General features: G+C 48.5%; 1 protein-coding gene across 1 annotated transcript in view; it reads right to left on the bottom strand.

Annotated features, from left to right (window-relative positions):
• TMTC1 (transmembrane O-mannosyltransferase targeting cadherins 1) overlaps positions 1 to 10396 on the bottom strand; it is a 145945-nt gene extending 135549 nt beyond the window's left edge. The window contains exon 1 of the mRNA XM_075756233.1: positions 9908 to 10396. Within this exon, the coding sequence (XP_075612348.1) occupies positions 9908 to 10245 (338 nt within the window). The 5' untranslated portion in view covers positions 10246 to 10396. The remainder of the gene's footprint in view (positions 1 to 9907) is intronic.
• Between the last annotated feature and the right edge of the window lie 1701 nt (positions 10397 to 12097).

Here is a 12097-nt window from a genome sequence, read left to right as displayed (position 1 = left end):
TGTAAGTTATTGAAAACAGCTATGTGAAAGCATCAGCCTCACAGCATGGCTATTCCCCTGTGTAGTCTTTACAATAAAATTAAAAAAAAAAAAGGCAGAACAAAACACAAACATAACAGCACCACAGTATTCAGATGAGCCTTCCATTAAACAGCAAAATCTGACTGCAACTACGCCTTGGTGTATGTTTTAAATACCATCTTTGGTGGTCCACGAACGTTAAACACAAATGTGTGCAGGTGCTATATTCACACCAGTGTCTTTTGCTGGTAAAGCTCTTTGTCATAAGAAATTAGGCCACATGGCAACGAAGGAAAGATTCTTTTGTCCTGAAACAATCCCAGCAGAATGATTTTGAAACGTTAGCAGTGGTTGAGTTTACTGAACATCAAATGGGTGAGCAAATCTGGGGCTCCAAACAGCTCTAATCCAAGTCACAAGAACTTTGCAAAGCTCCCCAGCATGCTCATTCACCCATGGGGAAAAAAGGCAGCCTACTATGGAAAGATAAATTTGGTCCACTGTGGAGCAACTTCTGGGCAAGGGAGCGGGAGGGGATGGGTAAATCAACAAAAATGACTTCTCACACTTTAATACCCTTGCAAAGATTCAGTCATGTCTTTGTTTACTGGCAGCAGCATTATCACAGAGTTGTGTAGTAATTATACACGGTATACAGCTCAGCAAACAAAGAAAGTAAAAGAGAGATAGGAATCTCAAAATTAAGAAGTGGTGTTTCTTCAACACAATGTTTGTGAACAGAAGCTCTGAGGCAGTAACTGTACTCTGTTATGGGAGGGGAGGTTTGTCCTTATGTTTCCATATCTAAACTGGCTCACAAATTGGGAAAGTCTTTCATTTTTTAAGTTGCAAGCCCAAAAGACACCAATACTACCATCATTTCTAATTTGCAGCATTGTGTGGGCTGAAGACCTTACAATCTTCATGCAGAGGTGGCTAACATCTGTCTAAACTAAAGCACAACTTGTTATGGCCTTGGTAGAGCACACAGCTAGGTGAGCAGATGCTTTGGGCCAGCCAGGCTTTCTGAACTGGCTACTTGTCAAACCAGAAAGGTGTTTGCGAATAGTATTCTAAAGGTTCGGGGCTGAATAACGCAAGTGACCACATTCCTAGGAATGAAGACACTTGAAAGAGGAGACACCACCATCTCAGACAAGGAGGTCTTTCCTCAGGGGAGCCGCCCATGAAATGCTCAGAGAATGAGTTCTGCAATGATTCAACACCTCTGCTGGGAGAGTCCCTGGAGGCAAAGAGCATGCTAAGCCTCCTGAGAAGTGGTGAATGGCAGTTCAAATTGCGAAGGCCCTCAGAAGGCCCGGGGGGAAAGGAGGGGAAGAGCATGCAGACCGAGGAGCAGTCTCTCAATACTAGGTGACATTGACCAGTATCTTCTAATAGAGCATCACCCAAGCTACCACCAAAATAAGAACTCATTACAGGAATCTCAGCATCAATCACGTTCCCCATCAGGGCAGAGAAGGCTGCACTGTAACATGTATTCAGGCAAAGGCTCTTGTCCCAGCACTGGTCTTTGTGTCCAAGTGTTGCAGCACGTGTGGTTTGGCACATCACACCCAAGGCAGAGCACTGCCAAAACTGCATGCCAAAGCAGGAGGTATACCAAAATAAGAGATATATGCCCTAACACAGAAATCCGTTGATTTTGTTAAGGCTAATGGATGTTTTCGAGGAACGGCGCTGTAGTTTGCCTTGCCACCTAAAGCAGCTTTCCCATGCCTCTACTGTCCACTCTAAGAAAAGGAATTACATAGCTCCGCTCTCGGAAAGAGACTTTCACAGGTATCAGCTGTTGAAGGTCCACTGAGTAGAGCTTGTAAAAGAGTTCTCCAGTAGAAAGCAAATCACTCTTGCTCTTAAAAGAATAAGCAACATCTATCAAGACCCCCAGTTAACTACTTGCCCTCCCTTCCCACAGCACAGCCACCTCGAATGGCATTTGTAGAGCAGGGACCGTGCGCCATGTTACCCTCAAGCCACGGGCACTTAGTCCTCCTGTAGATAAGTCGTCAGGCAGGGACACGTCTCCTTGGGTAAGCAATTCCCCGTACAGAGGGCCTGGAAATCAAGTGGGATTCGGTGACTTCATCCTCGCAGACCCAGAACCAGAGGGGTCTATGCCGCAAGAGTACGGGCTCACAAATCCCATACGTATCCAGTTATGGTATATAATCACCAGCACCCCCCGGGCTCTAACATAGTGCTTTTTATCCACTTGTATACACGAAGACTCATTCAACCTTTTTTAAGACCTCTTATGATTTAATGATATTGTAAACCATAATTGGAGAGTTTCTCTTTTTATAGACTTTGTTATTATCCCTGGGCAGCTCTTGTTTAGTTTAATCTGGTTTATTATTTTCAAAAGACTAACAAAAACCACAACATGTTATGAAATAGAAATGCACAGGATAATAATGGTAATTTGTTATAGCAAGTAACACTTAATGGAAAGTCTCAGAGCATCCCACACCTCATAAAACCCCCACAGTTTTTATAGAGGAAGGCTCACATGCAGATTTATATAAATTAATCTAACATACGAGGATGGATTAAGTTTCCTGAAATCTTTCCTTCCTTTTGGAATTCTGTGATATAAATGACAAACTTTATGCAAACTAATGCCTGATTTCAGCGCACGGTGGAATCTCCTTGTAAACTCCACAGATGCATCTACTGCGTGCCAGGACAATGAGCGTTTGCACTCCAAAAATGGCGCAGCTGCATCAGAGGCAATAATGGTTAAAGCTCGCTGTGGAAACAGCTCAAAGATTAATGAAAAACCTGGAGTAGTAAAAAAGAAAACAAGCCCCGTTTGCAGCAGTGATCGTGCAATGGCCAGCACAAGCACGGCAGAGTTTCTACCACAGTGCAACAGCACTTTGTGCTGATTTGTGCTGATAATCTTTTCATAGTACAGTGCAATGCTTCAGAATTAAATGGACAATAAGGCTTAAATGGTTTGTTACTCGATCTGCTATAATGGGGATGGGGGAGAAGATAGAGGCCATATCAATTCCCAAGCTATAGCAATTCCCTTAGAGCACAACAGTCATCGCTTACAAGAGCGCTAGTTAAGCGCTGGCATTCAAAGCTGGTTATTGCTTTGCAGCACGGTTAGGAAAAGAAAACAAGGAATCACAATTAGACTGGGAAGCAGTAGCACCTTGGAAGCGGCAAATACGCCTGGGCAGAAATTTCTAGTGAAACCCTAGAAAGTGTGGTTTGATGATCATTCCTGCGTTAAGAATACCAAAGGCATCATTCACATGGCTTTAAATTTGTCTCTGTAAACGGCCTTGGAAAATGAAAAAAAGCCAGATGATGGCGATTTACAAACTGACAAACCAGGTGTCAATCTACCCAGATTTTGAACAAAAGAGAATTTGTCTTCAAAATTACTCTTAAGTATTGTCTCAGCAAGAGCAATGCGCTGAAGGAAACAAACATCTCGCAAAACTCTTTAGCAGCCATCAAGCAATCCTCCTCCAATCTCGGAGTAAGAGATGAAACATGTTCAAGAATCTAGCTCGGACAATCATTCATCCATAGGAGAAAGCAACAGAAATCTAGTCTAAAGTTATTAGGCCTAATGAAGATGATATCTCAAACTGGGTACAAGAGTTTTCCACCAAATTTGAAATAACTTTGGTAATCTTTCAGCTCGAGCTGCAGACCATGAAAGAAGTGCCATTTAAATTTATACAGAAGCGAATAAAAAACCCCAAGTATAGTGAGTGCAAAGAGAACAGCCCTTCCTCCCCCCTTTCTTTCTGTCTTTAAATCTCAGAGACAATAAATGAGAAAGCCCACGAAAGCAGTCAGAAAGAGTGAATAAATGCAGAGAAATGCCTTTAGCTAACCAGCAGCAGCCAGAGCACTTTATTTTCATGGACTCTAAAGAGCATTGACAGGAAGGCTCCTGTGGGGAAGAAGGCTGGTCCAAAGCTGAGCCTTTTAGGTAAGAGAAGACAAAAGAAAATTAAGGGTGACGTTGGTGCAAGAGGAATAGGATGCCGGATGAGAGAAAATCCTCAGGAACTGGTAGGTGTTAAATAGAGACAGAACACCACTGAAGCAAGCAGCAAACATAGGCGTGACTGGATTCACATCAGCCAAGTCTTTCAGGAGAATCTGCCTAGACCTTTTAGTGAACGCGTCCCTCAAAATAAATGGCATTTAATTCAAGAGACAGACAAATTTCATTGAATATTAAAGACAGCAAAAATGCTGCTACTAGGCAGAAGTCCGACATGTTTTGTACGCACCTCTCCTTCCGGGCAGATCCTCACCTCAGGGCTTGGCTGCAAGCAGCGCGGCAGCACGGACCCCCAGCCAGGTCTGTGCCCTCCCTCCCCAGGCAGGGAGCTTCCCCGGGCCCTCCCCAGGAGTCCTGTCCTCCTTCCAGGGAGCGCAAGCAGCCCTGCCGGTCTCCCTAGAGAAATACAGCCCAAATCTACAAACAAAACCATCAGACACCTGCTATGAACATGACACTGCTTCATGACTTCTGTGCACCTGTAACTGGGAAAAAAAAAAAACAAACCCAAAACACCAAACTTTGAGGCACACACGCCCTCTGCCAGACCTGAAACGACAGCCAGGCACTCTGCTCTGGGTCAGAAGAAAAGCTTACAGGCCTAGAAATGTGTCCATATATTCCAACTATACCACAACCAGTCTAAGAAAAGCAACTGCCTCTCTTCGCAAACTCCACCTCGCCCGGTGTGGCTCCACCAGTACTACATCAATTTCATGGCAGGTATCACAGTATCAGTATGGAGAGTGATTGCTATAGCTAGGGTAGAAATATTAGACTAAGCTGTACAGGAGAAATACTGACACAATCTTAAACATTGTGATATTGCCCTAATATAGATGTATGGAGTGAAGAAAATACTTGTGCACTGTGTATTTAACCTGACACATTATAGCTCCACTATATTACCCTGTGATGTCAAACTGTAATATAGCATTAAATCAGGAACAAATAAAATCTAAGGTCTTTTTTTTTTCTTCCCTGGGTTGTTTTGGTTTTTTTAAGCTCCCTGTCCTTGAAACTGATGCCACTGATACAGCTGAAAAAACAAAAAGATCAACTGTAAGCAACTAGATAGATCAGAAGGTTGGCAGTGAATTATTGAATTAATCCTCTCTTTGGCTGTATATTTACATCTAACCCAAGCTCACAGTCACTTAAGGCTTTAATCCGAAGCCACTGGTAGTCTTATACTAGGCTCACGGTACCCACACAGAATACCGGACCGTTACTGAAAGGTCCCATTTACTTCCTAGGCATGTAGGTACCCGCGCAGCCTCGGCAGGAGAGCCAGTGGGCCATCCATTCTGCAGTCAGCAGCAGACAACAGCCAGGACTTAAATTTATCTTTTTCCCCCATTTTTTCCAGCCAGAGTATTAGTAGGATGGGTCTGTGCACAAATTGCGTGTTTATGTCTCTTCTGGTGGGAGAGTCGAGTTCCCCTTGACAGCCTGTCCCACTTAGCGCCGCTCCTCCTGGGCCACCAGAGCCACCCAGCAGCAGCAGCCGCCTCTGGCGTGGGCTCTCTTACGCCCTTCCACAGAGCCGAGCGCTTTCCCAGTGAACACTGACTTCCACCTCCTTCAAGGAAGGCCAGGTATCTCCTGTGCTCCTCTGCCCAGTGTCATCCTCTTGAGTCATGGCTACCTGAGGCACTTCCCTCACCAGCATCTGCCTTGGCAGCGACCTCCACCCCGCTACCAAAAAAAGCTGAGCAGGCAGGGCCTTCGCTTCTCCAGGGCCTTTGCCCTACCACCTGCAAAACCAGGAGGCTGACTTCCGATGAAGAGTCTTTAAACCTTGGCATCGGGGTTTTTCCAAAGGCTTCATTCTCACAGTCTCCTACCACTGCACACCTTCAGGCTATGTGCTGCTGACTACATCAAACCTCCATCATCTGTTTGTTTCTGGGCTGAAAAAAATCTATCTAAATGGGGATTTGACAGACAAGAAGAAAAAGAGGGAGGGAGACAGCACTGAGGATTGCACCTTCTGCTTCAACAGTTGAGAAATATTTTTGCAAAACCACTGGAACTAAGGAATAACTTAAGTGCTACTGAGGGAATAAATGATTCACCAAACTTCTGTTAGTGGAGACAAGGTGTAAGACAGAAAGCACCCAGCTCAAATATAAAATCCTGAGTGAATTACAGAACTGGCAGTTCTTTTTTTTCCCCACACCCTTCATCTTAACATTTTATATGGAAGGCACCAAGAAATAGTATACCCCGAGTCCTAAAAGCCACCTTCTTTAGAAAGAAGTATACTGAATCACTTCTTGGAGAAGAAAATAGCTGCAGGTAAACATCTCGGAGTGACAGCACTGGACAAGAGAGCCTGAAGTAAGTTTTTCCTAAGGACTAAGTTAAACCGTTGCCTACCATCTCAGCTCCTGTGCAGATGAGTTGTGCTGGACCTGTCACCTAACAGTTGCCCACATACAATAGGAATGTTTCTGAACCGACTAGTTTTAACACTCCTTTACGTTATTAAAGTCAGGAGAAAAGGTGAGAGAAGTTCAAAGGCACAAAGCAAACATTATTTAATTCAACAGCCCACGTGCAGGCTTTTTCTCCCCCTTCTGACGTTAACCCACACAAAACAATGCAGCAGTTCTGTGAATATTGTAAATTTTGCTTAATGATTCCAGTAACACAGGCCACTCTTGTTTTTCTCTGATCATTCATACTGACAGATCCGGTGTGAATAATGTCAAATATTTGAGCTCTTTCCACTGTTTGGCTCCAGAGCATTAGTCTACTGGAATGAGGCCTGTCATTTAAGATTTCCAACACATGAGGGACACTGAACTACTGTTAGAAAAGTTCAGAAATGTCTGCTTAAGATTTTTCTGACAGATGGGCGATCAATTTTTTTAATTGAGATCACGTCAACAATACCTAGCACGTAGGGTATGTTCAGCCTAATGAAGAGTCCACAGGGCATCATGAGTCCTTCCTCTTACCTTCACAGCCATGAAGGACAGAAAAGAGATTGAGACAAAGTTTCTGTAGATTGATGGATCTGTAGGTATAAATTTCAGCCCACCCTTCACATCTGTTCTGTACATGCAGTTTGGAGATCTCCCAGATTTTTAATCTTAGTACAGCAAGACTCAAAACAAGTCTTCCTAGATGAAAGTTTCATGCAACGTAAGCACAGCCACCGGGCAGGCATACAGAGTCATGCTATTATTGAAATGCCTTGGATTTAACCAAACTAGTACAACAAAAAAAAGAAATAAAATAAAACAAGCAAATAAAAAACAAACAAAGAGACCAGAATAGTTTGGTCCCCACCTCCCTTCCCTAGCAAGATCCTGCAAACCACGTGTTGCTTTCTCCAATATCCCAAGAGGATGTACTAAATTCTAACAAAATATTATCAAACAACATTCATTTCCATTCTGTTACAAGTCCAGTTCTGTGAAGCATTTTACAACCAGCAGAGCAAATCCTTCTCCCTTCTGCAGGAGGGCAGAGCGCGACCAGCAAGCTCCTGCTGGGCAAGGCAGGGGCAGATGGCTCGGGCAGGCAGAGCACGGCTCAACCACAGGCTCGGTGTCGCTCGGCAAGAGCTCCCTGCAACCTCTTTGGAAACCCTGGGTTTGGAGGATCCATTCCATCCAGATCTTAACATCTTCCTCTGACACCTGACTGGTAGAAATGAAATGGGAAGAATGTGGAAACTGGAGAGCTGGAGGGGTATTTGGGTGCAGTGGAAATAACCTTCCTCTGCAGCCAGGGAAGCGAAACGATTCCTTCCCTGCTCCAAATGCAATGCCAAGTGGTGAACAAATGACTCTGTCTTTGACCCTATATCTTAACTGGATGGTTATTATAAGCACTTGAAGATGAAATCTTGCTCACAAAATTAGCCTTATTAATTTCCAAAAAGGACTAGATGGGGACAGCACAACATCCTTTTTTTTTTTTACACTGACACAAGCAAAGGCAAAACCAGTTCAGAGCCAAGACACATAAACAGGAACTAAAGCATTTATTTTCCATTCCGTTATTAAAGTTTAAGATTCTTTTGCCAATTAGCATAACGTAACCTCAATCCTGCAACCTGATCTAGGAGGCCAAGTCGGGCACCATTACCGCATGCAACACGGTCAGCAGCGATACCTGCAGGTTCACTCACCTCTCAAATTACCCCTGCATGTATTGCTGGAGGAATGGATTAACCAGACGACTCCCCAAACTGCAACAGTTTGGCTGGACACGCGATGGAGAAGGCACTCTGTGTGCACAAAGCCAAATCTGCCCGTGGCTGCCTACATCCCCCTTTGCTCTCTACAGAAACCTGCCGAGAGCCCCTTCGAGGACAAGGTACAAAACCCGTCCTAACCAGTCCCGTTTACAAGCGTCTGTGCTGTTCAGTTTTGCTTTACCGGGGATAATCCACCCCACCTCATGTCACCCAGCCCTGTTTCCCCAGATAGCCAACACCGATGGCACTCGGCTCCAAGCCCACCATTAGAACGAAAGAGTGGCGAGTGCTCCGGGGGAGTGCCGAAGGGATGCTGCATTTCTCAAAACTGCTCTTGCCTCACAGAAATACGCGATTTGCACATAGCTTATGAAATGTAATTTATAAGTCGGTTATTTTAATGAATAGTTACTCAATTAGCAGAGTCACAAGGTTCCAGTAACAACACCTCTAACAACACCTCCTCCCAGCATACTTACCACTGTCTATATAGTGCGTTCCTTATGCCTGCCATACGTTTGTAGTGGGCAGCTACAAACAGGACCTAGTGCTAAACATCACCCAGCTACACTACATCTTCAGCACAGTTCCCTGCAAACACCGTATCATTTTTAAACACTAAAACGTGGCAAACATTCACCATCGTTTACGTTTCATCAGAATAAAAAGAGAACAAGCTGGTGGAAAGGATAGCCAACTGTAGGAATTGTAACTAAGCTGATCTGCTACCAATTATTCTCCTCGGAAAAAGAGAGGCGTCTGGGTTTTCCTTCTAGGATTAGGGATGGTAACTGTCTGTTACTTCGCTGCTACCCAACTTCTCTTTATTCTTGTAAAACCGAAACTCCTCCTCAGCAACTCTGCCCGGGACAGAGGGAACGTCTGGGGCAGACGAGGCTGGCGGGGAAGTCTGTGACCTACAGGGGAGGTTTGCAGCCGCCGGGCTGGCTGCAAGGGACGCCGCGGTACCCTTGAGCAGACCCCTTCGCTAAGCGTTAAAAAAAATGAAAAGGTAGGGATGACTATGGGTCTGCTTCAAAACAGCACCGGGGAAGTTTCTGGCATGATCATTCAACTGCGGGGAAAAGTACTGGAGATAAAGCAGAGGGGATGAGTAAGAGCAGGAACTCAGGGGGGGATTCAATCCGAACACCCTCCTCAGTCAAAAGAGCTTTCCGAAAAGCTCGAGTTTCCCTTTTATCCGCCGGCAGCCCGGGGAAGAGGTGCCACCTGTTCCCAAACCGCGAGGAAAGCGGGACACTTGCCGGGAGAGCGGCAGGTTCCCCCGGAGCGGCTCCGCATCGTTCGTCTTCTCCACTTAACTTCCACCGGGCCGGGCCGGGCCGCGGGGCCGAACCCGCACCCCCACCCCCCGCCTGCCCCCGGGGCACACCCCGTCCCACACAGCTCCGGACAGAAATGCTGAATCACGAAGCCGAGGACGCAGGACCGGAGGCGACAGTTTCGGGGAGCTCGCCCTGACCCTCACCCGGGGCTGGCCGCCTCCTCTCCGCCCGCCGCCCGGCTCTCCCGGGCACGGGTCCGGGAGAGGGACCGGGCGGCGGAGGGAGAGCCGCGCCGCCCGCCCCGCTGCGGCGCCGGGCACTTACTTGAAGGTGAGGACGCAGAGGGGCCGGTAGGACTTGTGGCTGGTGTTCTCGGCCATCCGCTTGCCCCAGAAGTCGTTGGCGAAGGCGGCGGACACGGGGGCGGCCGCCCGCACGTCGGGGTTGTTCACGATGGCCCAAACGTCGTCGTGCACGAACTCGCCCCGCAGAGAGTTGCCGTAGCAGAGGGCGCACAGCCCCGCCAGCACCGCCGCCGCCACCGCCGCCGCCCCGCCGCGCCGCCCGCCCGCCGCCGACGGCGGCAGCAGCAGCGGGGACGGGTAGGGGGGCGGCGCGGCTCGGTCCCGGCTGCGGGAGCCCAGCGCCGAGCCCGTCACCATGGCGCGGGTGCGGGCCCGGGGCGCCGCGCTGGCTGCCCCGGCTCCGCCGCCGCCGCGGCGCGGGGAGGCAGCGGCGCCCGCATGGTGCGGGGCGGGCAGCGGGACCGCCGCCGGCCACTCGCGCTCTGCCGAGGCGCAGCCAGCCCGGCTGCAAATAAACAGCGGCCGCCTCCCCGCGCCATCCCTCCTCCTCCTCTTCCTCCTCCTTCCCCCCCCACCCCCCCCGCACGCATGCTCCTTGCCGCGCTGTCACCCCCGCCGCCACCTCAGCCCGCCGGCGGGGTGGGTTCTGCCCGGGGTAGCCCCCGCACACCGGAGAGGGACACCCTCCCGGCGCGGCGCGGCGCGGCATGGCAGCACCCACGCGAGGCCGTGCCGCCCGTGGGCGGGGTGTGCTGCGGGACTGGGAGCGGAGTCCTGGTGCGGCGGGTCGCCCCTGTCACTCGCGGGAGACAGGTGCAAGGCACCCCTGCCTGGTGCCAGCGCCTCCTCCGTCCCCCCGCGGGCATCCCCCCCCCCCCCCCACGGCCGGTCACGCCAGGACCAGCCTCCCTGTGGGCCATGCTCATCTGGGCAGTGGGAACGTCCCAGCCGGCTCCACAGCATCCCCAGTATCGATACTGCTCCGCTGCATCCACACTGCCCCGCAGCACCAGTGCTGGTCCCCACCATCCACGCTGCAGCATCCTCTGTGCCAAACAGTCCCCACCGTGTCCTGCAGGCAGGGAAAGCGTTTTGGCACCATGAACTTGTTTTCTCTACTCTGGCCCATCACCCGTCCCTCTTCCAAAATCACCTGAGAGCTGCCTTCTCCAAAGCATTATTCTGATGACTGCAGTGTGTCCGTCCCCTCCCATACGCGACCTTTGTTGTGGTAGCGACAACTCGCAATAACTTCCGCTTAAGGAAAGGCCGTGTTCAGATCACCTACTCAGCCACGTATAAAAGGTGGTCATGGCTTTTTCAGAAAACAGAAAAACAAAGACTCTGTTAATGCTTTGTACCATTTAAATAAAACCTCCTGCTTATAACCACACAAAGAAATAACACTGCTTAGCAAAGAAGCTTAGATTCCATTAGGTGAATGAACATTCTGGACATTCTTTGCTCCTGAAAAAAGATACATTGAGCATGGTTCACCACCAGCCTGTGCAGTTCCAAGCTGCCGTGTGTGTGTGAGCGTGCCTGCCTGCGTGCGTGTCTGTGTGTGGGAAAAAGAGGGGAGCGGAAGCCGTGAAGAGTTCATACAAACTGTCCGGGGCGAGCCCTCTCCAGGAATGCTTTTTTCCTCCAGAATATTTGGCACTTTGAGTGATCTGGTATTTTCCAAGTGCAACAGAACAGCGTTTTCAGATGCGCTTTTGTCATAGCTAAAAATAACAGTTAACTCCAACTAGGACAGCGTGTTTATATCCAGGACAGAAGGAAACTCCACCAGAAGCAGGGTCATCACTCAAACTTTCCCTTTAAGTGGCTGATGACGTTTTGCCAGTTGGATTGCCACAGCTTTCCCCAGCATGGGAGACTGTTGTGGTGTGTTGGTATTCATTTCCACCAAAGTTTTGAGGTTTGGGCATGTAAAGCTAGACTGCAGCATCTGTGCACAGGCACAGAAACAGCCTGGTATCCAGAGGCACTGAGGTACCAAAGCTCACGAGTGCCCAGCAGCCCTGGAAACAAAGTCACTACTGAAGACATGCCTAAAAGGTGGAATTGGGACTTTTTGTTGACATAAATTAAAATATTGACAGTAACTGGGCGGGAGGATGATGGTAAGGATGGACTATAATGTTGATGAAAGCAAAAACAACGTGTATGATTTAAAGGTTGAAATTGCCTTACAGTAGACTCC

The sequence above is a fragment of the Balearica regulorum genome, chromosome 1 (genome assembly GCF_011004875.1).
Source record: "Balearica regulorum gibbericeps isolate bBalReg1 chromosome 1, bBalReg1.pri, whole genome shotgun sequence".
NCBI lineage: Eukaryota > Metazoa > Chordata > Aves > Gruiformes > Gruidae > Balearica > Balearica regulorum.
The sequence above is the reverse complement of the archived record's forward strand: the minus strand, read 5'-3'. Positions and strand labels throughout refer to the sequence as shown.